The sequence below is a fragment of the Mercenaria mercenaria genome, chromosome 17 (assembly GCF_021730395.1).
Source record: "Mercenaria mercenaria strain notata chromosome 17, MADL_Memer_1, whole genome shotgun sequence".
Classification (NCBI taxonomy): domain Eukaryota; kingdom Metazoa; phylum Mollusca; class Bivalvia; order Venerida; family Veneridae; genus Mercenaria; species Mercenaria mercenaria.
The window spans coordinates 61793669-61820969 of record NC_069377.1 but is presented as its reverse complement, the minus strand read 5'-3'; the positions used below and the strand labels follow the sequence as shown (position 1 = coordinate 61820969).

Genomic DNA, 27301 nt, shown 5'->3' with positions numbered 1-27301 from the left:
TATGTTCCAGCTGTTTATGGACAATTTTTTTGCAATATTTTTTTTTTAGCATTTTTATTAATTAATCGCCATTTTCTATCGCCAAAAATTGCGTTTTAATCGACTTTTGAATAAAATAATCGCCATTTGGCGATAATGGTGATTGGCAGCGCGAGAGCACTGATTATTTGTGTTTAACCTTCAGGTTTATTTTTGTCTTATTTACGCATTCGTATCATATCGGCAGACATTTTGTTATGTTAAAACATACACGATACATATTTGAGATACCGTGATTCATTCTCAAATTTAAAAAAAAAAAAAACAAATAAAAAAACAGTATGAAAATGGGTAAAACAAAGAGCATCAACCTACATTATTAAATGATGCGGCTGAACTGAACATATGGGTGATTGATCCGTTCATGTGCCTTTTTAAAGTGATAATTGTAAGTGATCCTCTCTAACATAAGGCCTAAAAAAAATGTTGTGGTTCGGGTCACCTGACCCTACCTAGCAAAAGGTTCCGACCCTGCTGTTTTTTTTCAACGCCAGACATCGTGAAATTTGTTGGTCAGACGGACAAGACCGGAAGATTTTGACGCGGACTGCCGTTTTAAGAGTCGAGGTAAGTCTGACCATCCGGCATACTCGGCCGATCGGGCGAGTTGTTTTTATGTCGTAACTTACCAAACTCAGAAATTACATCCAGAAAAATTACCTGAATTGAGTGGACTTTACCCACAAATCGTGAAGATATCAATACGTCATGCTGGTAATTTTCCATTCCATGAGCACATGCGACCTATCCTAATACCGTAGATACCCATGTATAATGCGCACCTGTGTATAATGCGCACCCCCGATCTTAGTCCAAAATCCTGGGGAAAAAACAAAAACAAAAATTTTTGGTCCATTTTGAGGTGGATGGAAAATGAAAGTAGAGTTTACATCGACACCGGTAATAAATTTTATCTCCGCGGCGGAGAGCAGCATCGGTCTCACGGTACTATCGATTTTGGTTTTCTCAAAAATAAAACCAATAAATTATTGTTATATTTGTTGTTTTACCTTTTTTAATTTCACTATTTTGAATAAATAAATAGCAGCTGATTCAATATTTCGGAATGGTATCTTTCAAAATGACATGAGCTTCTCAATTCAAACTGATAACAAAAGGTGTGATAGTCTTTTTGTCACAATCATAAAGCCAGTAATTACCGGCAATTAACGTGTCACCTCGTGTCAATTATGTTGTTCACAGTTTGATCTCGGTTAAAGATAATTCTCGATCTTTAATTAGTATCATAATTTTTGTGATTTATAATCATTTCATTTGTCAAAATACTTTTAAATTTATATGAAATTAATTTTGTTTGAAAGAAAAATAAACAATTTGATCTTTTACGGAACGTAACAGCAATCTTAGATTTTAGCGGAGACAGTAAGCGCGGGGAGTAGTTTCCCTTTACCAAAATGGCGAACATCGGTAACAAACTTGTTTCGAAGTTGGAAAATTGTCTATACCTGTGTATTATGAGCACCCACGATTCGGGGGTGGTCCCGGGGGTCAAAAAACTGCGCATTATACATGGGTATCTACGGTATCTGATTTACATCGCCGTTACTTCGTTTTAAATATCGACACGTAAACGAAAAACGCGTGTAGTGCATTCATTCTTTAATATATAATCGCTTCAAATTTTCATCACCGTCTGAGAAGTAATACAGTTTGAATTCTATGACTATTTTAATAAGATATCGACAAAAATGTTAGGCAAAATTCTATAAAAACGATCGAATTTTCATATAATTATTTGTAAAATTACAAACAGCGCGATGTTAATTATTTCTTTATAAAAGTTTATTTCTAAAAGTAAATAAATGATACGTACTATGGTCATACAATTCAGACTTTTGACCAGAAAGTACAAAAAAACAGAATTAAAAAATCTTAAACAATGAAAAAGCGGCAGCAATTTAAATACATTGAGTGAAACGATTTTTTGCTAGCAGTTTTCCGTAAGTGCGGCAGAATAGGCTATGTGACCTCGTGAACGTAAATAGAAAATGTGGTTTTAAAATAAAGCAGTATGATGTCGTTGTGGTTTTTAATAAGTTTTAAATGAATCTTTGTACATTTATTTTTTGACACGACACTATGTAAAATATTCTTCTCACAATAATGTAAATTCCTTGAGGACAAATAGGTCACAGAGGTAGGATATCTACTGTTATCGTTTGACACATTTACCTGTCAGTTAATACGGGATATTGCACATTAATTAGCTTTCAAAAAAAAATAAAGAAGAAACTTTTTATTGATTTCTTCTCAGCAATTTAAAGAACCGAGGCGGTACGATCAGAAAGTCATATGTCTCATGGCGCGAAAACATGACGTAATGCCATTACAATCTCGGGCAACTATACCGCTTTGATCTCCACTTCAGATGCAATGATACCGACACACTTCTTTTAGCTCTTTGAGGGGGTTTTAATTGATGATGAAAACAAGGCCAATTACTTAGTTTATCAACTGAATAATTACCAATAATTGTTAATGTTTTTTATGCCCCCGAAGGGAGGCATATAGTTTTTGAACCGTCTGTCCGTCTGTCAGTCTGTCCGCAATTTTCGTGTCCGGTCCATATCTTTGTCATCGATGGATGGATTTTCAAATAACTTGGCATGAATGTGTACCACAGTAAGACGACGTGCCGCGCGCAAGACCCAGGTCCGTAGCTCAAAGGTCAAGGTCACACTTAGACATTAGAGGATAGTGCATTGATGGGTGTGTCCGGTCCATATCTTTGTCATCGATGGATGGATTTTCAAATAACTTGGCATGAATATGTACCACAGTAAGACGACGTGTCGCGCGCAAGACCCAGGTCCGTAGCTCAAAGGTCAAGGTCATACTTAGACTTTAAAGGATAGTGCATTGATGGGTGTGTCCGGTCCATATCTTTGTCATCCATGGATGGACTTTCAAATAACTTGGCATGAATGTGTACCACAGTAAGACGACGTGTCGCGCGCAAGACCCAGGTCCGTAGCTCAAAGGTCAAGGTCACACTTAGACGTTAAAAGATAGTGCATTGATGGGCGTGTCCGGTCCATATCTTTGTCATCCATGGATGGATTTTCAAATAACTTGGCATGAATGTGTACCACAGTAAGACGACGTGTCGTGCACAAGACCCAGGTCCGTAGCTCAAAGGTCAAGGTCACACTTAGACGTTAAAGGTCATTTTTCATGATAGTGCATTGATGGGCGTGTCCGGTCCATATCTTTGTCATTCATGCATGGATTTTAAAATAACTACGCATGAATGTGTGACACAGTAAGACGATATGTCGCGCGCAAGACCCAGCTCCGTAGGTCAAAGGTCCTAAACTCTAACTTCGGCCATAACTATTCATTCAAAGTGCCATCGTTGGCATGTGTTGGCATCCTATGGAGACAGCTCTTTTTTTTTTTTGCTGTAAAAACGAGTGGGTTGAATAATGAATATGTCCATATTTTCGGGACACTTTTCAAAATAATTAATATTTCGGGATTTTTGAATCCAAAGCTATGTAGAACAGACTGGATACAAGAAATATATATTAACAGCTGCATACTTATAAAAGGAAGCAAGATTCCTGTTTATTTCATATTTAATATTCTGTCTGGCATGCCTACAAATGCAAGTTTCTTTCAAGTGGGTGGGGTAAACATTTTTTGATGGATTGATCAGGTCGGATATCCGGGCACTTCAGCGCATCGCGTTGCGTAGCAACAAGCGGAGGTGACAGCAAACGCTAAATTGTAATTGAAAAGCGTTTAATGTTTCACTAGTGCTGGTTGTTTTTCTTTGCTTAAAGTAAAATTTTAGGCAATATTAATAAGTCATTGAATTTATAATGTAGTATGATGTTCCAGAAATCACTCCCGAGAAAGAAATCTTTCTTTTTTGGGTTTCAGACTTGATATTCATCATTGATCCGTGTAAGCTGCAAGGTCTCATATTTGTGACGGACTGGATGAAAATTATAATTAAAAAAATCACAGGTCTATTAAAAATAAATAAAACAGAAAATCTAGCTCATCTAATTAGGCTTCTCCATTCATTTCACTTTTCTCGTTCTATTTTGTAGCCTGCCATTAAAATAGTTCTGGAATCCAGATAGCTTATACTGTGGTGTCAAAAGCGATTCAGTCACGCCAAATTTAATTAAATCAACACCTCTTACCTAAATTCTGATTCGTATGAGATTTAATGAGAGGTGTCATAATTTAAAGCTTAATAGTACATTATGTGTAAATACTGGGTTTTTCGTTTTTGTCGCGTTGAGTGACCTGTGAAGTTTCCACTTTTTTCTATTTTATATGATACAATTGTTTTAAATGTAATATGACATTTAGAGCTACTGTGTTACACGTGGAGATAAAATGATATATATAATAACTGCATGCTAGTTTCTTTTCTATGAAAAGCCAGGACGTATCAATAAATTGATTAGTTTCGTTTATGAAAATACTGAAAAATACTGATCTCTGTTTTGTATTAAATTGTCAGTTATTTAAAACTGTGAACGATAATTTGCACGCTTTGTCTAGAATACTTTTAATCATATCTGAACAGAACAGAACATGATCTTTATTACACCCAAGTAATTATACATTGTACAATATGGGGATTAAACATAATGACAGTATGTAATAACATGTTTACATGAACTTCCGACAGGCAAATATTATTTTGTTGTTGGGGGAAAACATGAATGTATCAGAAATTTTATACATCTAGTAAAAATCAGTATTTCAAAAATTATAGAGACTACAAGTTGTATTTATAGTTTACAAACATTAATTTAAGTTGTAGGTAAAAAAAAAAAATAAATAAAAGGAATCCTAGCAAGTAATGTAGTTATTAAAGAACGAATCTACAAAAAAAAAGGTCGTCATGAATATCATGCGGACGCTTTAAATTCTGTTTGGGTAATGTGGTCAAAGGTGAGTCACTTACGCGTGGGATTTATTCTAATAATAGCGGCTACATCGCACTATGTTTTAACGCGCACTAAGTTTTACTATGATAGCAATGCGGTTATAATATTTACTCAAGCATATTATTCATTCATAATGGAGTAAACATGTGTGGGCGGATTATAAACTAAGGTAAAAGTAGGTCAGTTAATTCAATTAGAACTGAGTTATTATTGCTCTAATCATTTTGCACGTTTCTGACAAAATACATGGTGAATTTGAGTTAAGTAAATTTCGAAAGCAACGTTCAGAATCAGTAACATTGATATTCGCTAAGAAATGGTTTCGTTGTTGCTCAAAGAAGTTACATTTGAGCAAATAGTGCTGCTCAGTGCCTACAGCTCCGCTATTGCATTTTGAACATGTTCGATCCAGAAAAGATATGCCATCGTACCTCCCGGTTTCAACCGGCAGTCTGTGATTACATGTACGGAATTTGAAAAAAGTAAGGTAATCATTCTTCTGAAGAATTCGGAAATAATTTTCATACTCTAAGTTATCTTTAAAACTATTATATATCATTCCTTTATTAGACTGTTGCATCTGGGTGTGCCATTCTTGTTGAAATTGGTCAATGAGAGTTTGTTTAATTTGCTTATGCAAATGTTTTGTGACAGAAGTATTCTGGTGTAACCATAGGTCAGGTCTTCCAACAGAATTTAGAATTTCCTTGATTTTACTTATCCATTTATAGTCGAACTGGTCCTGAGATACCATATATTTGTAAATTATAGAAGACAATTTTGTATCTTTGCCTAGTAACAGTTTAGCCCAATAAGAGATCATTTTTGTTTTAACTATTATAGATATTGGATATCTACCCAATTCGCCATAGAGCATATACATTGGAGTACTTTTGCGCGCATTTGTTATCCTTCGAAGGAAATCATTATGAACTCTTTCAAGTAAATCAATATTTTCAAAACCAAATATTTCCGATCCGTATGTCAGTATTGGTAAAACTGTATGGTCGAAAAGTTTTAAAATGAGATCGACAGGGAGATCCGCATTATTTGCCCTTGAAAATAAAAGGTACATAGCTTTGTTTGCCTGCTGGACTACATGTTTCCTGGCGTTCAGGAACGAACCATTACTTGAAAAGGTAACACCTAGATAATGATATTTATTCGTAATTTCAACTTGCTGTGTTCCGAGGGTAAAGTTAAAATTATTGGTGTTTCTTGCACCAAAGACAATTATTTTTGTTTTTTGTAAATTAACTTTTAATTTCCAGTTATTACAGTATGTATTAAATTGATCTAAAGAGTTCTGAAAATCAGACGCATTAGAAGAAACAATAACAGTGTCATCAGCATAGAGTAATAGTAAAAGTTTCAGCCAGATCTCATCATCGGGACTATATAACTCTATGCCCATAGCACCATTTTCCTCTAGAAAAGATTGTAAATCATTAAGATACAGGGAAAAAAGTATGGGACTCAAATTTTCTCCCTGACGTAAGCCGATTTCAGACTGGAAGACTAACGATTTATTACTGTTGTGGGAAATACAGGATTTGATATTCTGATACATATTAAATATTACTTTAAAAAACTTCCCATGTATTAGATTCTTTGACAGTTTATGCCACAACCCATAGCGCCAGATTTTGTCAAAGCACTGGGAAAAATCCACATATGAACAGAAAAGTTTTTGCTTCTTTTTCTTTAGAATTTCAATAAGGGCATGAAGAGTAAAAATGTGATCTGAGCAAGAATAGCCTTTTCTAAACCCAGCCTGATTTTCATCTAACAAATTGAACGTTTCGACATATTTTGTGAGACGATAATTTAGAACTGCGGTAAAAAGTTTGCCTAAACAGCTTAGTATTGTAATTGGCCTATAATTATTAGGTTCCTCCGAGTTTCCTTTATTTTTAAAAATAGGTATAATGGTTCCCTCAAGCCAAGAAGAAGGGACAAATCCAGTATCAAGCACGCTATTAAATAACCTGACATATACTGGCATTAAAATACGTTTCGTGCTCTTTATGTATTCATTAATGATATTGTCCGATTGACTCGATGCTTTTCCGTTGTTAAGCTTGTTAATACACGCAATTATTTCGATGTCGTTAATCGGCGAATTAAGAAATTCATTCGAGTTATCGAGAAAAATTTGTTCATCTAACGGATCATATCCTTGATCGTCATGCAAATTGGTATTTATTTTCTTGAAATATTCATAAAACTCTTGAATGGATGGCGTTTTGTCTTCCTTTCGTTTTGGTTTTAAACTTTTTAGGAAACTCCAGTATTTTTTAGGATTTTTCGAACTAATAGATCTTAATTTTTGAGCTTTTGAAAATTTGTATTTACCAATATAAAAGTTCATAGTTCTTTTATATGCCTTACTTGCGTTTTTAAGTCTTAATTTATTATCTTGTGTTGGGTTATCTCTGTAAGTCGACTTGGCATCATGGTAATTATTTCTTGCTCTATGGCATTTTGGGCCAAACCAAGGTTTATTTTTATCATTTCTGAAATACCTGTTATCCGCGCAATTAAATGTAATATTGGCTTGTAGTTTTCAAATATCCATAATTTTTGTTAATTGTTAGACTGTCACAACTGACTGCTTCCACATACCACAAAATTAAAGCATTCATTCCAGTCATAAGTCATAAATCACTATGGAAACCAATCAGTATGGTATATTAATGAAAATCAGTTTTGACCAGTTCCTAATGACTTCCACTAATTAATAGATTGATTTCCTGTTTGTTTTATCCCTCTGATTTACACCCCTTTGGGGCCTTGTGGTAATTTCCTGTCTTATCCGTTTGATTTATGCCTTCAGGGTCTTTTGATATTTGGAAGATGCACATTATTGTTATTTGGGTGTCAATTGACAAAGGGATTAATAGAGCTACTACATAAAAATAACCCTTAATCAATACACATGCCCGAGCATATAGTTCATTGTAAATTTTAAAATCAATTCACCAAACCAATTTTTGGCTGGAGGGACATTTCTTCAAATAAATAAATAAATAAATAAAGAAAGAAAAAAAACAACACCAAAAAAAAAATGACAGTGCACAGTAAGATTATATATAGAATAAAGTATAAGTTTTCAACTTTATTTAAATGACTTTCATACCTTATTATAGCATTTTACATAAACTCAATAAAGTATATCGCACAAAGTACTATTCAGAAAATGGCAACTATATAATTATTTCAGAGCATTAAAACATTTAGAAAATCAGCTTATTTTAAAAAAGACATAAAAAAATCAGAAAATTAATTTACTTATTTATTTGATCTGTTCTTTCTTGAGAAAACAAACAAACAAAAAATCTTTGTCAAGACACTGAAAGATGAAAGAAAGAACTGCTACGTACGATTTTAAGCAAAGAAGTTGAATAAAAAATGTTATGTTCTCAGATATTTAGTTTATTTTAATATGTATATATGCAAATTGGGAAAATGTTGAATAAGCTTGGGAACTTGTTTAATTATAACTGATCCGTAGCGCCGAAGAGCTGACAATACATAATCTGTCACTTTTTTCTAGACCGTTTTAAAATGCCACAAAATCAGTTATCACAAAAACCCTACATTTTTTTTAAAAATATATAGATTGGTTCATAGCGTAAGGACTGTATATAATAAAAAAGATGACTCTTGATCTGTTTTATTTAAAAATAAAGACATTACAACCCACACCGCTAGTTAATTCGCTATGAATTGCGAGGTCCTGCTTTACTCTCCAACGTAATTTGCATAATCGATTGCTCCAGATGTGACGTCATGCCGACCTGATCAATAGCTTTGTTTGCAATTGATTATAATCTTAGTATTCAGTGTCCAATGTTTATACATGGAGTTATTATTTTTATCAAAGCTAAGTGTAATATTGTTTATAATATGCAGCACTATCGCACAGGAGTGTCAGTGTTTCATTTAAACTAACAGAACAGAACAAAACTTTTATTTCACCTAGGTATAAAAAATACAGCATGGGGTTTTAACATATATACAAATGTAAGAAGAGAAAAATGGTATTCTGGTCAAATCACTAAATAGTTTTAGCATTGAAATAAAACAATTATAATCATGCTTCAGATCTCCAATGGGGAGGGGCGAGCTAGGGATACTTATAAATATTAGTTAAAATTATGTCATTTCGCAACTCTTATAATCATTTCTTTTTAAGAAACTATTAGAATGCTAAGTTAAAATATTACATTTGTATATTAAAACTAATGATTAATGAAGAAGACAGCCACACAACAACATTTAAAGCAAATATACATTGTAAACCTTACTATATGTAATAGGCTTTTAGTTGAAACTGAGTAAAAACTACAAGATATAATGGTTTTCAAAAATGAATCACTTTACCTTAAAAAAAAATAAAATAAAAAAAATGAAAAATCGACCTACCCTACCTAGCAATTTTGGCAATGTTACCAGAACAGTTTTTTTTAGGCCTATAGAGAGGATCACTTACAATTATCACCTTAGGGTTAGGGTTATGTGCATCTTTAATTAATTAATTAATTAATTAATTACTACATGATTTCTCTAATCTTGATTGCTTCTAATTGTTTGTTTGAACAATTTATGACCTCTTTATTCTTAGAGAAGGTATACTAAATGTGAAAGATAATTACATATCAAAAGACCTTATTCTAAAGGAATGCCAACAATTGACATTATCTATCAAAAATTCATTAAAAACTTTATTTTAAGAATTTATAAACACGCCGATGACCCGATGTCGATAACAACACTTTGATCATTAAAGAAATAATAAGTTCCCAAACATGGTTTGTCATAGAATAACTCGAGTTTTGAGTTCTTATGCGTAAGAATATATAACCCGACATACCAGTATCAACAGTGTTAGAAAAAATGGTAACTACTTTTTACGACCGCACCTGAATTGGATGATGGTTTATTGCAGAATAGATAGATTTTGCTCTACATGTTACATAATGTAGGCTATTTGCTGGTCGTGTTAGAATTGTTGATAACATAACAGAATATCGGCTGATAAGATATAAGTACGTAAATACGGCGAAATAAACAGGTAAATCACAACTAGGAAATAATAAATCACAAGAAATGACATTTATTATTCGCCCGAAGGGATGTATTATGTTATGACGCTGGTGTCCGTCTGTCCGTCCGTTAGCAATTTCGTGTCCGCTCTGTAACTCTTGAACCCCTTAAAGGATTTCAAGGACACTTGACACAAATGTTCACCATACTGAGACGACATGCAGAGCGCATGTTTTGGATGTCTCACTTAGGTCAAGGTCACACTTAGGAGTCAAAGGTCAAATCAGTTTGTTTCGTGTCCGCTTTGTAATTCTTGAACCCCTTGAAGGATTTCAAAGAAATTTGAAACAAATGTTCACCACACCAAGATGATGTGCAGAGCGCATGTTCCGGATGACTCGCTTCAAGGTCAAGGTCACACTTAGGGGTCAAAAGTCATATCAGTTATTTCGTGTCTACTCTGTAACTCTTGAACTGCTGGAAGGATTTAAAAAAACTTGGCAGAAATGTTCACCACACTGAGACAACGTGCAGAGCGCATGTTCCGGATGACTCGCTTGCTCTGCATTGCAGTGCTCTTGTTTTTATTTGACAGATCTATTTTTTGTTCACTTACAATAAATTTTTTTAAATTACTTCCCTTTTATGTTACTATAAATAGCTTATTTTGAAACTTTTTTATTATTTGCCATAGGGAAAAACCGAGACCACTTTTCTGTGGTACAACATGGATGGTACCTCCAATTTTTAGGTGTATTTTTACATATCTTTACCTGATACGGATTTTTTTTTGTGGACTTAGATTTGTTTTTTAGCTCATCTGATTTTTTGAAAAAAAATGATGAGTTATTGTCATCACTTGAGCGGTTGTCGGCGTCGGCGTCGGCGTCGGTGTCGGCGTCTGCGTCGGCGTTGCCTGGTTAAGTTTTATGTTTAGGTCACCTTTTCTCCTAAACTATCAAAGCTATTGCTTTGAAACTTGGAATACTTGTTCACCATCATAAGCTGACCCTGTATAGCAAGAAACATAACTCCATCTTGCTTTTTGCAAGATTTATGGCCCCTTTTGTACTTAGAAAATATCAGATTTCTTGGTTAAGTTTTATGTTTAGGTCAACTTTTCTTCTAAACTATCAAAGCTATTGCTTTGAAACTTGGAATACTTGTTCACCATCATAAGCAGACCCTGTACATCAAGAAACATAACTCCATCTTGCTTTTTGCAAGATTTATTGCCCCTTTTGGACTTAGAAAATCAGTTTTCTTGGTTAAGTTTTATGTTTAGGTCAGCTTTTATCCTAAACTATCGAAGCTATTGCTTTATAACTTGCAACACTTGTTCACCATCCTAAGTTGACCCTGTACAGCAAGAAACATAACTCCATCCTGCTTTTTGCAAGATTTATGGCCCCTTTTGGACTTAGAAAATATCAGATTTCTTGGTTAAGTTTTATGTTTAGGTCAACTTTTTCTCTTAAACTATCAAAGCTATTGCTTTGAAACTTGCAACACTTGTTCACCATCATAAGCTGACCCTGTACAGCAAGCAACATAACTCCATCCTGCTTTTTGCAATAATTATTGCCCTTTTTGGACTTAGAAAATAATTTTCTTGGTTGAGTATTATGTTTAAGTCAATTTTTCTCATAAACTATCAAAGCTATTGCTTTAAAACTTGCAACAGTTTTTCACCATCATAAGTGGACACTGAACATCAAGAAACATAACTCTAACCTGCTTTTTGCAAGAATGATGGCCCTTTTTAGACTTAGAAAATCATGGGTAGGACAATATTTCTATTACACAAAAAAAATCAGATGAGCGTCAGCACCCGCAAGGCGGTGCTCTTGTTTGAAGTTCCAGTCCTTTGGGCTACAACAGTCAAGTTCTTTAAATTTGCTCCAATCCTATGATGTAACCCTTCGGGCTATATTGCCCCGCTTGGCGGAGTTCTTGTTTAACTAATGTCATGACCCTTTATCAATATACGAAATACATATTATATTTATCTAGAGCCGGCTACCAAGACCTGTGTACTCATAGTCCATATGGTTAAGTGATATTAAAATCGAGAAGTATATCCTAAACATTAGTTATCATAAAAGCAATATGTTCTTATCATGAAAATGAATATATTTACTGGTATTTGTAATATTTGTAACAAGTAAGGTTAACCATAGCACTGGCAGTGAAAACCACCATGCAGTCTAGCCGCCATTTGCAAGCAGCAGTTAATAAGGTGGATGATGGTGACATTTGTTGTGGTTACATTCTCCAAATTGGGTGAATACAAATGAGATGCAACTATTTAACTGCAATTTTCCATTTCTGGCCAGAAAAATATTTATTTACATTCACATGTAAAACAAATGGAGGTAAAACAGTACTTTTTATAACAAAAATAAATATATGCAAGAAGATGAAATTTTGGGAATACCCTGTAAGCTTATTCTGGGTGATGCATATTATTTTACTACATATTTATAATTTCGGCAGATCTTGAAACTACATCCTACAAAACATTGTTTCAATTTGGTTAAAAAGTATGGAAAGTGGAGGAGATTTTGTAACAGTGGTAAAAAGTAATAAGAAATTCATGAAAATTTACACATGGGTATTTTAAATCATCATTACTTTTTATTTAAAATCACATCTTGCAAAGTTTGACAGCTCTGATGTTGTTAATAAGTTTACACAACCGGAGTGCAAAAACGTATTAAGTCATCTGATGCCCTGTTCAAACAAGGAGCATGCTTAAACAAAATACACCGATTCTGGTGCCCCACTGATTCAGGTAACTGTTCGATATTGTAGTATTACTGTGCATTCAATGCTCATTTTACCTTTCAACAGTCATTAGCAGGCCAGATTCTTCCCCTGGATTGAGAGACATTCTCTCTATCTAAACATGTAACACTGTTTCTCAGTTGAAACCCAAAATGTCTTTCTATTGAAAGACTCAAATTAGCTTAAGTGTTGAAAAATTAAAAAAGCATGAATTTATTATCAAAATAACTGAAGTGTCTAGATGTCCTGTATCTGGACTCATAGGCTGTGATGAGACCTCAAATACTGGTTTAAGTCGTAAATTTGGCCACTTTTTGCGGTTTTTCATGAATATTTCTTTCTTTATACAACAGATTTGTACAAAATTTCTACCATATTATGTGCTTTTAAATTAACACAAGCAACATTGATTGTCATCATTAATGGCTGTTTACAGTATGGTAAACAATAAAACCGCGCTTAAGATATCGGACAGGTTTAGCCTCCACATTTTACCTTCTAGAGGTTGTAAATATTCGACCACTTTTTAAACATATTAAAGTTGATTATGTTTTCAACATTGTCTTGGAAATGAAGTGATGCTGCAGCCATCAAAATCTTCCCTTTTTTTCAATAAACTGCAATCAGTTTTCAATAGCATACCTCGTGGGAAATATTTGCCAACAGAAATTTAAAAAGCGCCTGTCATCCTTCTCACACCAGCATGACATAGTTTAATTGTTATGTCACTGTTTATTACACATTCTGGCATAAAACTGCTGTTATTGTTACTTTTCGGGGTGTTTTGATAGGAGAGAAAACGTGTTAACAGAGAGATTCTCGATACAACACCTTTTTAGCTCGACTATTCGAAGAATAGTCTAGCTATTCTACTCACCCTGGCGTCGGCGTCGGCGTCGGCGTCACACCTTGGTTAAGTTTTTGCATGCAAGTACATACAGCTATCATTTAAAGGCATATAGCTTTGAAACTTATTTATTCTTTTTCTAGGTCAATTACCAACCTCTCTGGGTCAAGTCCCATAACTCTGACATGTATTTTGAGCAAATTATGCCCCCTTTTGGACTTAGAAAATTTTGGTTAAAGTTTTACATGCAAGTTACTATCTCCAAAACTAATGCAAATATTGAATTGAAACTTCACATGTGTCTTCGGGGTTATAAAACTAGTTGATAGCACCAAGTCCCATAACTCTGACCTTCATTTTGGCCAAATTATGCCCCCTTTTGGACTTAGGAAATTCTGGTTAAAGTTTTGTGTGCAAGTACATACAGCTATTACTAAAAGGCATATAGATTTGAAACTTATTTTTTCTTTTTCTAGATCAATTACCTACCTCACTGGGTCAAGTCCCATAACTCTGACATGTATTTTGAGCAAATTATGCCCCCTTTTGGACTTAGAAAATTCTGGTTAAAGTTTTACATGCAAGTTACTATCTCCAAAACTAATGCAGATATTGAATTGAAACTTCACATGTGTCTTCGGGGTTATAAAACTAGTTGATAGCACCAAGTCCCATAACTCTGACCTTCATTTTGGCCAAATTATGCCCCCTTTTGGACTTAGAAAATTCTGGTTAAAGTTTTGCGTGCAAGTACATACAGCTATTACTAAAAGGCATATAGATTTGAAACTTATTTTTTCTTTTTCTAGATCAATTACCTACCTCACTGGGTCAAGTCCCATAACTCTGACACGTATTTTGGGCAAATTATACCCCCTTTTGGACTTAGAAAATTCTGGTTAAAGTTTTACATGCAAGTAACTATCTCCAAAACTACTACAGATATTAAATTGAAACTTCACATGTGTCTTCGGGGTTATAAAACTAGTTGATAGCACCAAGTCCCATAACTCTGACATGTATTTTGGCCAAATTATGCCCCCTTTTGGACTTAGAAAATCCTGGTTAAAGTTTTGCGTGCAAGTACATACAGCTATTACCAAAAGGCATATAGCTTTGAAACTTATTTATTCTTTTTCAAGGTCAATAACCAACCTCGCTGGGTCAAGTTCCATAACTCTTAACATGTATTTTGAGCAAATTATGCCCCCTTTTGGACTTAGAAAATTGTGGTTAAAGTTTAACATGCAAGTTACTATCCCCAAAACTAATGCAGATATTGAATTGAAACTTAACATGTTTCTTCGGGGTTATAAAACTAGTTGATAACATCAAGTCCCATAACTCTGATATGTATTTTGGTCAAATTATGTCCCCTTTCGAACTTAAAACTCTTTTGATATTTAACATTTTGGGTAATAATTTCCTGCTTCTGTGACAATATTTCGAATAGTCGAGCTTGGCTGTCTTACGGACAGCTCTTGTTAAATATGTGCATTCAGTGGCAAAGCGTAAACGTATTACGGCCCCAAAACAGATAATTCAAAAGGAAATGACATCAACGTGAAAAAAACCAGGGTTGGCGACTACCCGCCCAGGGCGGGTAACCCCTCCTGGAAACCTGTGTTTTCCGGGGTTTGGCAATACTCATAAAAATGAATGGGGTGGGCAATACTGGGCAATAAGAAGTTTTTCTGGTTTTTTTTTACCAAAACAATTTAGTTTCTATGTTATAAAATGTGATCTTATTTTTAGCTCACCAGAGCACAAAGTGCTCAAGGTGAGCTATTGTGACCAGTCATTGTCCGGCGTGCGTCGTCCGGCATTCGTCGTGCGTCAACATCTGCTTTGTGAACACTCTAGAGGCCACATTTGTGAAACAATCTTTATGAAACTTGGTCAGAATTTTAGTCTTGATGATCTCTAGGTCAAGTTTGAAACTGGGTCATGTGGGGTCAAAAACTAGGTCAGTAGGTCAGATCAAAGAAAAAGCTTTGATGTAGATATGAACACTTTCTTCAGTTTCGCTGAAAACATAGGTACAAGAGGTCACATTTTGAACTTCTGCAAACCAAAAGCCGAAAAAAATCATTACAGCTAAACTCCTTTGGACATCACACGATAACAGTATGGAATAACTTACCAGAGGAAATAGTAAACAATGACACTGTAATTTTTTTTTTCAGATCAAGACTGGATAAGTTATGGATCTTTAAACAATACAATATTTCCCAAGTTTATGAAGGATCAGACTAGACCAGAGGTGGAGAACAGTTTTAACGATGAAGTTCAAAGGGACTAAGGAATGCACTTTTCCGTCAGTCTGTTCGTCTGCAATTTCGTGTCCGTTCCATCACTCTGTCATCTGTGAAGGAATTTTAATATTACTTGGCACAAATGTTTCTCATAATGAGACATGTTTTGCGCAAAACCCTGAACCCTAGCTTAAAGGTCAAAGTTACAGTCAGAGGTCAAATGTCAACAGGGTTTTTTTTTCCTGTCTGGTCCATGACTCTGCCTTCCATGAAAGGATCTTAATATTGCTTGGCACAAATGTACATAATAATTAGACCATGATTGTGTTGTGCATAACTTTCAGACCCCTAACTCAAAGGTCAAGGTCACGCATGGCAGTCAAATGTTAACATAGCATGTTCGGTTCATAACTCCCTCATTCAATTCATTAAGGGGTTTTAAGATCATTTAGCACAAATATTCCCCATGATGAGACGACGTGTCTTGCCCAAATCCTGGATCCCTGGCTGAAAGGTCAAGGTCATAATTGGAGGTCAAAGTTCAGTAGGGCTTTTTTCCTGTCTGGCCCAAAACTCTGTCATCCATGAATGGATTTTAATATTACATGGCACAAATGTTCCCCATGATGAGATGATATGTCATGTGCAAAACCCGAACCTCTAGCTCAAAGGTCAAGGTCATAATTATAGGTCAAAGTTCAATAGGTTTTTTTCCTGTCCGGTCCAGAGCTCTGTCATCCATCAAGGGTTTTTTTTTTATAAACAAAACAGGATTTAGATATCAGTTTACACAAAATATTCCCCAGATCTGACAATGTGTCATGCACAACACCCGAGCCCTTAGCTGCAAGGTCAAGGTCATACACGGAAGTCAATGGCCAAAAGGGCTTTTTTCCTGTCCATTCTGTAACTCAACAATCCTTTAAGGGATTTTAATAATACTTGGCACGAATGTTCACCACCATGAGACAGAGTGTCATGAGCAAGAACCTGGTCCCAAGATGTAAGGTCAATGTCACACATAGAGGCCAAAGGTCAGATACAAGAATGACTTTGTCAGGAGCACTTCTTTATGCATGGGACAATATTTCGAATAGTCGAGCTAAGTAAATGGCTGTCTTTCGGACAGCTCTTGTTATGTTACTTGGCATGAATGTTCACCATTATGAGACTGTCATGCGCAAGAACCAGGTCCCTAGGTCTAAGATCAAGGTCATAGAGGCCAAAGGTGCTGGCGGGTTCGTCACTTTGCCCATGGGCATGCAGAATATATTTCTAGTTAATTATTTAAGGTAATGGACCCATAATAGAGTTAACCTCCTTTTTGAAGAGTATTCAATTCCTACCAAATACCTACTTTGACTGCAATTTTCAGGGGGCGTAGGTTCAAGCCCCACTGGGACCAAACTTTTTTTCCATATTTTCCTAGTAAGTTTTTACTTCTTTTAAGACTTATTATAGATGTATTGTACAAAAGTGGAAAATTTTCATTTTATAAGGGATTTCTTGATGTTCAAAGTGAATTTACCTCTGAATCAGGAGGGGTACTGAGTTAGACATTTCTAAAAATACTGAGTTACATGCGGTAAAAGTTCTCTATTTTGCCTTCATTCATTATATTACTTATTGCGGAAGAAATGCAGGTAGGGTTTACTTCTGCCTCAAGGTTATTTTTGAATAAAGTGAGCAACGTTCAAAACAGACCCATAGGATTCGATCTTAATTTTTCAGTGTCAGAGTTAGAATTCTGTCTCATTAAATCTGTTTACTTGAGGCACCCAAGAAAAAAGTGATATTTACAGTTTTATTTAGTGTTTTATAATTGTTTAACAATAGTTTGATGTTTCTTTTATCAAAATCAATGTTGTAATGAGTTCTCTGCAAACGTTTTAGATAGTTGCCATCACATTGAAAATTGTCTCTACTTGAGCCTGGGGAAATACTATAAATTATACAAAATTTACAAAAAACAGCATGGTGAAAGTTGTTCTAAATTTGCAACACATGGTCAACTTTAAGAATATACCAAGCAAATGCTATTTTTAAACATTACTATTAGAGGCCCAATACCTGAAAGTGCATAAGTTGAGAGTGCTGTCTCCTTTTGACAGCTCTTGTCGTATGTCTTGTGGATATTTTTTATGTCTAACAGAAACTGAAAAAATGTATATTTCAGATCTTTATTAGCCTCGCAAAGAATCCTTGTTCCAAACATTTCAAGCGTACCATCTTTGAATTAAATCTGTCAGCAATATGGATAATGAGAGGAAAACTTCATTAGAATGAACAAATTTCAATAACAGACATATATCTCAGTGTGAGGATAACTTTTCAAAGGTATGCTCATACCAGATTTTATATTTTGAATATGAACAATATAACTTGTTTATGTGTATTAAAAGCAGTAAGCAGCAGGTTTGAAAAAGTACAAATGACACATGTATATAAAACACAGTATGAAAAATGGAAAGTTTTTTTTTAACAAACACTTGTTACTGTATGACATCTAATTATGCCCCCCTTTGAAGAAGGAGGGGTATATTGTTTTGCAGATGTTGGCCGGTTGGTCGGTCGGTCGGTCGGAATGTAGACCAATCCGTTTCCGGATGATAACTCAAGAACGCTTGGGCCTAGGATCATGAAAGTTGATAGGGAGGTTGGTCATCACCAGCAGATGACCCCTATAAATTTTGAGGTCTGTATGTCAAAGGTCAAGGTCACAGTGACCCTGAATAGTTAAAAGGTTTCCGGATGATAACTCAATAACACTTGGGCTTAGGATCATGAAATTTGATAGGGAGGTTGGTCATGACCAGCAGATGACCCCTATTGATTTTGAGGTCAGTATGTCAAAGGTCAAGGTCACAGTGACACTGAACACATAAACGGTTTCAGGATGATAACTCAAGAACACTTAGGCCTAGGGTCATGAAAGTTTATACAGTGGTTGGTCATGACCAGCAGATGACCCCTATTAATTTTGAGGTCATTAGGTCAAAGATCAAGGTCACATTGGCCAGGAACAGTTAAACGGTTTCTGATCTTTTTGTTCAAAACCACAGGGCCTAGGGCTTTGATATTAGTATGTAGCAAAATCTAATGGTCCTCTACCAAGATTGTTCAGATTATTTCCCTGGGGTCAAATATGGCCCCGCCCTGGGGGTCACATGGTTTATATAAACTTATATAGGGAAAACTTTGAAAATCTTGTCCAAACCACAAAGCCTAGGGCTTCAATATTTGTAAAGTAGCATCATCTAGTAGTTCTCTACCAAGTTTGTTCAAATTATCCCCCTAGGGTCAAATATGGCCCCGCCCCGGGGGTCACATGGTACATAAAGACTTAGAATCTTAATGTCCATAACCTACATCATTCAGATTTGGACCACATGTATAGTTTTGAGTGGCAAGATGAAGCTTGACATGAGTTGACCTTGATCTTGACCTAGTGACCTACTTTCACATTTCTGTAGCTACAGCCTTCAAATTTGGACCACATGCTTAGTTTTGTGTTCCGAAATAAAATATGACCTTGATTTTGACCTAGTGATCTTTTTTTCTCATTTCTCAAGCTACAACCTTCAAATTTGAACCACTAGTATAGTTTTGTGTACCGAAATGAACTTTGATCTTGAGATTGACTTAGTGACCTACTTTCACATTTCTGAAGGTATAGGCTTCAAATTTGGACCACGTGCACAGTTTTGTCTTTCGAAATAAAATTTGACCTTTATTTTGACCAAGTGACGTACTTTCACATTTCTCAAGCTACAGCCTTCAAATTTGAACCACTAGCATAGTTTTGTGTACCGAAATGAACTTTGATCTTGAGATTGACCTAGTGACCTACTTTCACAGTTCTGAAGCTACAGCTTCAAATTTTGACCGCATGCATATTTTTGTGTTCTGAATTGAAATTTAACATTGAATTTTACCTTTTACCTACTTTCACATTTCTCAAGCCACAGCCTCCAGATTTGAAGCACATGCGTAGTTCTGTCTACCGAAATTAACTTTGACCTTGAAATTGATCTAGTGACCTACTTTCACATTTCTCGAGCCACAGCTTTCAAATTTGGACCACATGCACAGTGTTTTGTACCGATATGAAATTTGACCTTGATTTTGACCTTGAGCTAGTCTTGAAATTTGGAACATTCAAAAATGGCTCAGTGGTGGACGTCAAGATCACTCTTTGATCTCTTGTTAGGTTAATAGGTTAAAGGTCAAGGTCAGATTGAACCAGAACGGTAGAACTTTTGTTTACAGTAAGCATTAATTACTGAATGCATCAAGGGGGGCATTTCGTATTCGACGAGCTCTTGTTATAAAAATACCATTTATACACAATTATATATACATTTAGTCAACTTAAATGCATTTGATGAGAATTTTTACATTTGAAAAAAATAACTAAAAAATAATGAAAGATGGGTTTCTGATGGACTGTCTCATATGGGAAGAAAGAACTTTATACTAGCAAGTATACTTGAGCGGTGCCATGAGGAAACCAGCATAGTGCGTTTGCGAGCAGAATGGATCCAGAACAGCTTGCGCATCCCCACAGTCTGGTCAGGATCCATACTGTTTGCTAACAGTTTCACTAATTGCAATAAGGTTAAAAGCAAACAGCATGGATCCTGCAATAGAACTTTTTTTTGAAAGTTTAATTATGTCTCCCACCACACAGTGGTGTGGGAGACATATTGATTTACTCCAGTCTGTCTGTCTGTCTGTCATAAAGGTTGTCCACACTCTAAGTCGAACATTTCTCATCCGATCTTCATCAAACTGTGTTTGACCATACTAGACCTCAGCCAAGTTCAATAACTAGCCGGATCTGCCCAGACACTTCTGAATTATGGCCGTTGAATAGCTGATTTGAGTCCACTCATCTAAGCTGTCTAACTAGGTCCATTCATCTAAGTCATCTAGAGAAACTAGACATTTTTCATAGGGGCAGTTGTGGGAGACGTGCGCTTTTCTCAAAAGCATCTCTAGTTCTGTTTAGAGTCTCGCATTGAATACAACATGTTTAATTTTTTCTAGGATCAAAAAAATGTTCCAGTGCTCAATTTGTGGACTAAAACTGAAGACAGAAAGAGGATTTAACTACCATATGAAAGAACAATGCACAGTTAAAAAGTGTTCCATTTGTAATAGAGTTTTCAAATCTAAAAGGTCCTTAGGTGAGCATGTGCGTCAAGTACACCATTATAACACTTATACCTGCCAGTGGTGTGGAGCCTCATTTCGGAATAGATCTACTCTAAATGGACACAAATTAAGGCATATCAGTTGTGAAAGGTTCAGTTGTGGATTATGCAGCGAAACATTCAGTTCTAAGGCAATAAGAAGGCGGCATCGGAAGCAAGTACATGGAGTGTTTCTGCATGACTGTTCAAACTGCGATATGTCTTTCAAAGCATTTGCTGCACTAAATTTTCACAGAAAATATTGTCTTCAAAATGTTCAGAAACTGCCCAGAAATTCCAATGAAGATTGTGATCAGACGCAGTCAGTTGATCACCGTTGCAAAATATGCCAGAAACGCTTTCTATGTAAGGAGGAACTGAATGATCATGTACTCAGACACCCATTAATGGACTTTGTTATGGCAGAGGGCGGCGGATTTGTTTGTATTTTGTGCCCAGAATACCGCACACGTCAACAATGGCAAATTTGGAAGCATGTACGCGGAAAGCATTTTGTAAAGCAACATTTGTGCAACATTTGCGGAAAATTGTTTCATAAGAAATGTACATTAAGAGATCATTTATTGACTCATTCTAAACACGGTTCGTATAAGTGTTCTATCTGCAGTGCTGAATATCGTACCTCTGTGGCTTTTCTTCGACATATTAAGTTACATGGTGCTCTTCACAATTGCTCTGTTTGTAACTCAGCATTTGCTTTGCGTGAAGAATTAGCGAGGCATGAAATAAAGTGTCACACCGCCTATTCACGTTTTACATGCTATGTATGTGGTCGTCAGTTTTTACACATGCCGGTGTTCAGAAATCACTTGTTTCAACACAACCATAAAAGGCTTTTGTGCACAGTTTGTTTCGAAGCATTTGATGAAGCTGGTGATGTAGAGGAACATCAAAGCCGTGAGCACACAAAATGTAGAAAGTGCAAATTATGGCAGATGGACAAAAATATTGAAAATGTACATTTTAAGGTAGCTCATTTACCGCACTGCAAAGTATGTTCCAATATTTTTCCAACCAGAAAAAGTCTAAAACAGCATTTGAAGCTAGTTCACAAGGTCGGAGTTGAAACAAAGGGTCCAGAGCCTTTTACTAAAACAGGAAAACTAAAAAAAGGTCTTAAAAGATCAAAAGTGGAAAACAGTAATATTCAAAGTGTTAATAGTCCAGACCTTGTGGCGGAAACTGGAAACATCAGTGAAAGTGTAAAAGCATTAAAATCTGAAATAGGAAACAGTAATATTCAATGTGATTCATCAATGGATGTTGTACTAGAGCAGCACAACTATGCTAAGTACCCGGATGCACGAACAGTTTTTTTTGGTTTGTTTTCAAGAGCTCCCAACAGATACTTGTTCGAATATGACACTTACCTTGAACACAGCTATTCATATGCTTTAAAAAGCACATCGTTACCTTTATATATTAAGAAAAACAGGAGCAGAGGTCTTTACCCTTTCAAGAAAAGAACGGCGTCTTTAGCTGAGGCAGGTGTTGAAGAAGATGCAGATAGATCTGTTAATGTTGTAGAAGATGGTGAAGAAGTTGTGGAAAATGAATCCATTATAGTGGAGTTTCCTGTAACAGATGATAATGTCTGTTTTGATCCTCCTCTTCTGTAACAAGGATTTCCTTGATTTCTCTTTAAAGTCAGGTGCCACCATTGTTAATTTTTACATTCTTTTAAAAGAACTATAGATATCATGTGAAACCTTTAAAACATTTAAAAACGTTTAATTTCAGAGCAAACCTTTAAAACCTTTAAATCTTCTGAAAAAACCTTTAAAACGGCCAAATAGCCTGTAATTTTCACTTAAAACCTATATTTTTGTTCAGACTGCTTGCCGTGCCAGTTTAAAGCAAGTAATGGTTATACTACTGTATTTCTCCACCCCCCCTTTTAAGTGTTGTTATTAGGAAACTGCTTGTGTATCTTTCATCTTGAGTTTTTCAGAATGCTGTTGTGTTCACCAGACCACATACATGTAGATGTTTGCAGTAGTGTTTACCAGACCATGGGTGTTTTCAATGAGAATTCCAACAAAAATAGCCTTTATTTACTCTTTATTTTTTAATATTTTACACTAAAAGGCCTTTATTTTCATAGATTGGAGCCTTTAGAAAAACCTTTATTTTTGTTCAGGCCTGCTAGGAGGCCTGAATTCATGAAACCTTGCATGAATCTTTACCTTGATATGAAATTGCGCACCTCATATTTTTCGTCTGTCTCTGCCACCTATTTTTAGAGTTATGGCCCCTGAAATAGTCAAAAAAGCCACATTTTCACCTTGTGACATGCCTAGCCCAAAAAGTATTTCATATTAATTGATTAAACCTTGTATCTGTTGAGATACCTAGCTCAAAAGGTATTTAATATAAATGGTTGAAAACTTACCTAAGTCTTTATCATGATATAAACTTGCACACCTTCTATTTTTTGGCTGGCTCCACCCCCTGTTTTTAAAGTTATGGACCCTGAAATAGTGAAAAATGCACATTTTCACCTAATTTAGTGCCTAGTTCAAACGGTTTTAATGAGTAAATGTAAATTCATGAAACATTTGCTTGAGTCTTTATCATGATGTGACCTTTCACACTAGGCATTCTTCATGAGAATCTTTGCATTTATTACAGAGTTATGGCCCTTTAAATAGCTAAAATAATGGACTTTTTGTTTGCGATGCTCATGGCTCAAAAACATACGGCCTAGAATAAATCCTTTTCATAAAATGTTTGTTTAGGCTAAACCCCATTTACACTGCAAACATTTGAATTATTGCCTCTTATTTCTGACAAATATACCAATGGGGGACACACCCTGTGTCAAACAGACACATTCTAGTTTCTGGTTTGTTATCAAGAGCTCCCAACAGATACTTGTTCAAATATGACACTTTAAACACAACTATTCATTTGCTTCAAAAAACACGTCTTTACCTTTAGATATTAAGAAAAGCATGTGCAGAGGTATCACTACTGGATGCACATACCATTAAACATGGTTTAAAACCCTGTAAAATATCCATTAAAATTGGAAAAACCGTTAATTAACCCCATTAATTCTTGTATCACTTTATTTAACAGGTTTCACAATATTTATGGGTTACATGTTAAAACACCATTAAAACACCCATTTTTAACCATGAATCATGCCATTAAAAATTTAGTTTGGTAGCTAAAATAGTTAATGGCTTTGAAAAAATAGTGAAATTCTGTAGTTTTGTAATTTAACAGGATTATTCATGGCCCTTCAATTTGATTTAATACCCATTAAATGTTCAGGTTGTGTACGATTTCATTTAAGAATAAACTTAATGGCCGTTAACAGCAATGTAATGCCCATTAAATCCTAAATTCTGTAAAATGTGATTCGTATATATTTGCTTTGTGGCTTGCTCTCCTATTGAATGCTTATAATTTCAGTCTCATATTGTTCTAAAATGGACTTTAATCACAATAAATACATACTACGAACACATCGTCTATAATATATCATGATGTTATATTTAGTTGCATTGAAGTTATTTCCCCTTGATGCAGTTATGCCATTTTTTTTCAAATTGTGTTCCTACAAAAAATCTGATTTATTTCAATGAAAGTCGGATGGAAACGTATTAATTTATTTGATAACATCAATCTACAATATTTTGGTAAGGGTAAATATGTATTGATGCATGCCACTTTTTCTGTTCTTTGTTTTTCTTGTCCAAATAATCAGAATTTGTATAAGAAAATTGGTGGGGTAAGGAATTTACATTATAAAATGTGTTCAGACTAGTTTAGATTTTCAAATTCTTCAGTAGAAACTAAGGTTTATAGAGAATTGAACAGTACACATAATTGTGAAGATTTACAGTCTGATTTAAATTCATTTGGGGTATGGGCAGATCAATCGCTTCTTTGTTTCAACGAATGAAAGAGTGTGGTACGCTTAATTGGAAATGGGAGAAGCTGCTTGTGATGCAATCCCTCAAACATTTGCTCGTAGCTGTACAGTGCATGCACATGAGCACAAAATACTGAAGTAGAGCTAAATTGTGATTGTCCATTGTGCGCTGACATTGTCATCAACAGTTGCTTTTTGAATACACCTGATGCCTAATGTCTGTGCCAATAAAAACTTGGTCAGAATGTTTGTCAATATTAAAATGCTGAATAGTTAAAACTACCCACATGGTCACTTGATCTATTTAACCGGTACCTGTAAACCCTTCTCAGTACAACTCAATACAATACAATATCCATTTATTTTCTCATTTCATATGAACATATGACAGAATAAGAATACAATATAACAAATGTTTGTACGAGGCTGTTACATGTGTTTACATTACAAAATAATAAGAGAAAAAAGAAGAAACAAATATTCTTCTAGCATTTTACAAAACAGTACATATGTATAGATACTATTACATGTGTAGTAATACGTAGTTTAAATCAATATGGCAAATATAATTTTGAAGTTGATTATCTTAAGATGTCTAATTCTGAAGGCAAATTTTCATGGCCCTTAACTTGATATACAATTAAAATATTATAAACCCATTAAAATTGAATCTGACATATTTAATGAGACAATTAATGATTTTTTAATAATTAACGGCCATTAACAGAGTATCAAAAAAATAATGGCCCCATTAGTTCTTACTAATTAATGGGGAATTAAGGGGTAGTTTCTTAATGGCACATTAATTTCATGCCAGTTAAAAAATTTCATGGAGTTTTTAGGAGCCTGTTAACTTATTTAAATGGTTTATTTTAAGCAGCTTTTCATGGCCATCAAAGTCATTTTTAATGTATGGCATTAAAACTATGGTCATGAAAATCCCATTAAATAGTAAGAAGTAATGGGTGAATTTTAATGGTGACCTGTTAAAACTCTGTTAAAAACCTTTGAAAAAATTAAGGCCAGTTTCATGACCCGTTTAATGGCATGTGCTTCCAGTAGTGTATTTACCCTTTCTAGACAAGAACGGCGTCTTCAGCTGAGGTAAGTGTTGAAAAAGATGCAAATGGATCTTTTAATGTGGCAGACGATTGGGAACTGTTATGGAAAATGAATCCATTACAGTGGAGATTCCTGTAACAGATGATAATGTTTGTTTTGATCCTCCTCTTCTGTAACAAGGATTTTCATTAACTTCTCTTTAGATGCCACCATTGTTCCTTTTTACATTACTTTAAAAGAACTATTTTATAATAAGTGAGATAGATATATTTTCAAATATTGAATGCACAGAATGTTGAAAAAAATCTTAATGACTTTAGGTATACAAATGTATTTGATAATAGATTGATATAAAACTTTCAGGATATTGTTATTAAATCTGACATACAAGTAACTTTTGCATCTATTTCAAAAATATATTTAGTTTTCATTAGCCAGGATTTTATGAAAGGGAAAATATTTTTAGGAAGTGGCTTATGGTCCTGTAGGAATAACCTCGCAGGCTATTCTTACGGCTTACCAGTAAGAATAGCGGCTTACCAGTAAGAATAGTGAATTTAACCCACAGGTGGATATTCCTACGGCTGTTTTGTGTTACACATCGCACTGAATTCATACGACTGATATAATGTCACCCAAGATATTTTTATTACTTCTCGTTGTTACATAAACAGTTTTAATACAACGAATGTATCGTAAGTGTAAACTACTTATTTATCCGAAATTTGTCTTCTAAATAAATCGTAAAACGATTGTTATTTGTGCAGATGTGGATGTAAATACATACTCTATTAATATTGAAACATTAAAGATTTTGACCAAGTGTTTTCCGATCTATGTTTCGTGTATATACGTGCAAATTTTTCACAACAGTACAAATCTCTTACTACTCTAAACTTGTTTATTTCCCTTTAATTTAGGTTTATACTTCCATTTGTCACACATCAGCTTGACATGTTTGCATCAATTCAGACCTGACATTTAATTTTTAACTTAACGACCAAATGTGATTATGCGTCATTTCCGAGATCGGTTGAAAATATATCAGTTGAATGACTTCAGAACAATATATTTTAATACAAAACTGCTATAGGAATAACCACCTGCAGGCTTTTAACTGTTCTTGAAGGAGAGCCACGAGGCTGTTCCTACGGAATTGTAAGCATAGCCACTTCCATACTTTTTTATGCCCCCGAAGGAAGGCATATTAGTTTTCAACTGTCCGTCCG

At 34.9% G+C, this 27301-nt stretch overlaps 1 protein-coding gene and 1 long non-coding RNA gene across 2 annotated transcripts in view; both read left to right on the top strand.

The window, feature by feature from the left end:
- The window catches only part of LOC123537121 (zinc finger protein 816-like), a 35006-nt gene extending 8572 nt beyond the window's left edge, over positions 1-26434 (top strand). Inside the window, exon 2 of the mRNA XM_045320689.2 lies at positions 20961-26434. Within this exon, the coding sequence (XP_045176624.2) occupies positions 20971-22746 (1776 nt within the window). The 5' untranslated portion in view covers positions 20961-20970 and the 3' untranslated portion in view covers positions 22747-26434. The remainder of the gene's footprint in view (positions 1-20960) is intronic.
- Positions 15644-18249, top strand: LOC123537122 (uncharacterized). Its single transcript, XR_008368094.1, has 2 exons — positions 15644-17339; positions 18088-18249. It is a non-coding gene; the product is annotated as an uncharacterized LOC123537122 (long non-coding RNA).
- Positions 26435-27301: the final 867 nt, after the last annotated feature.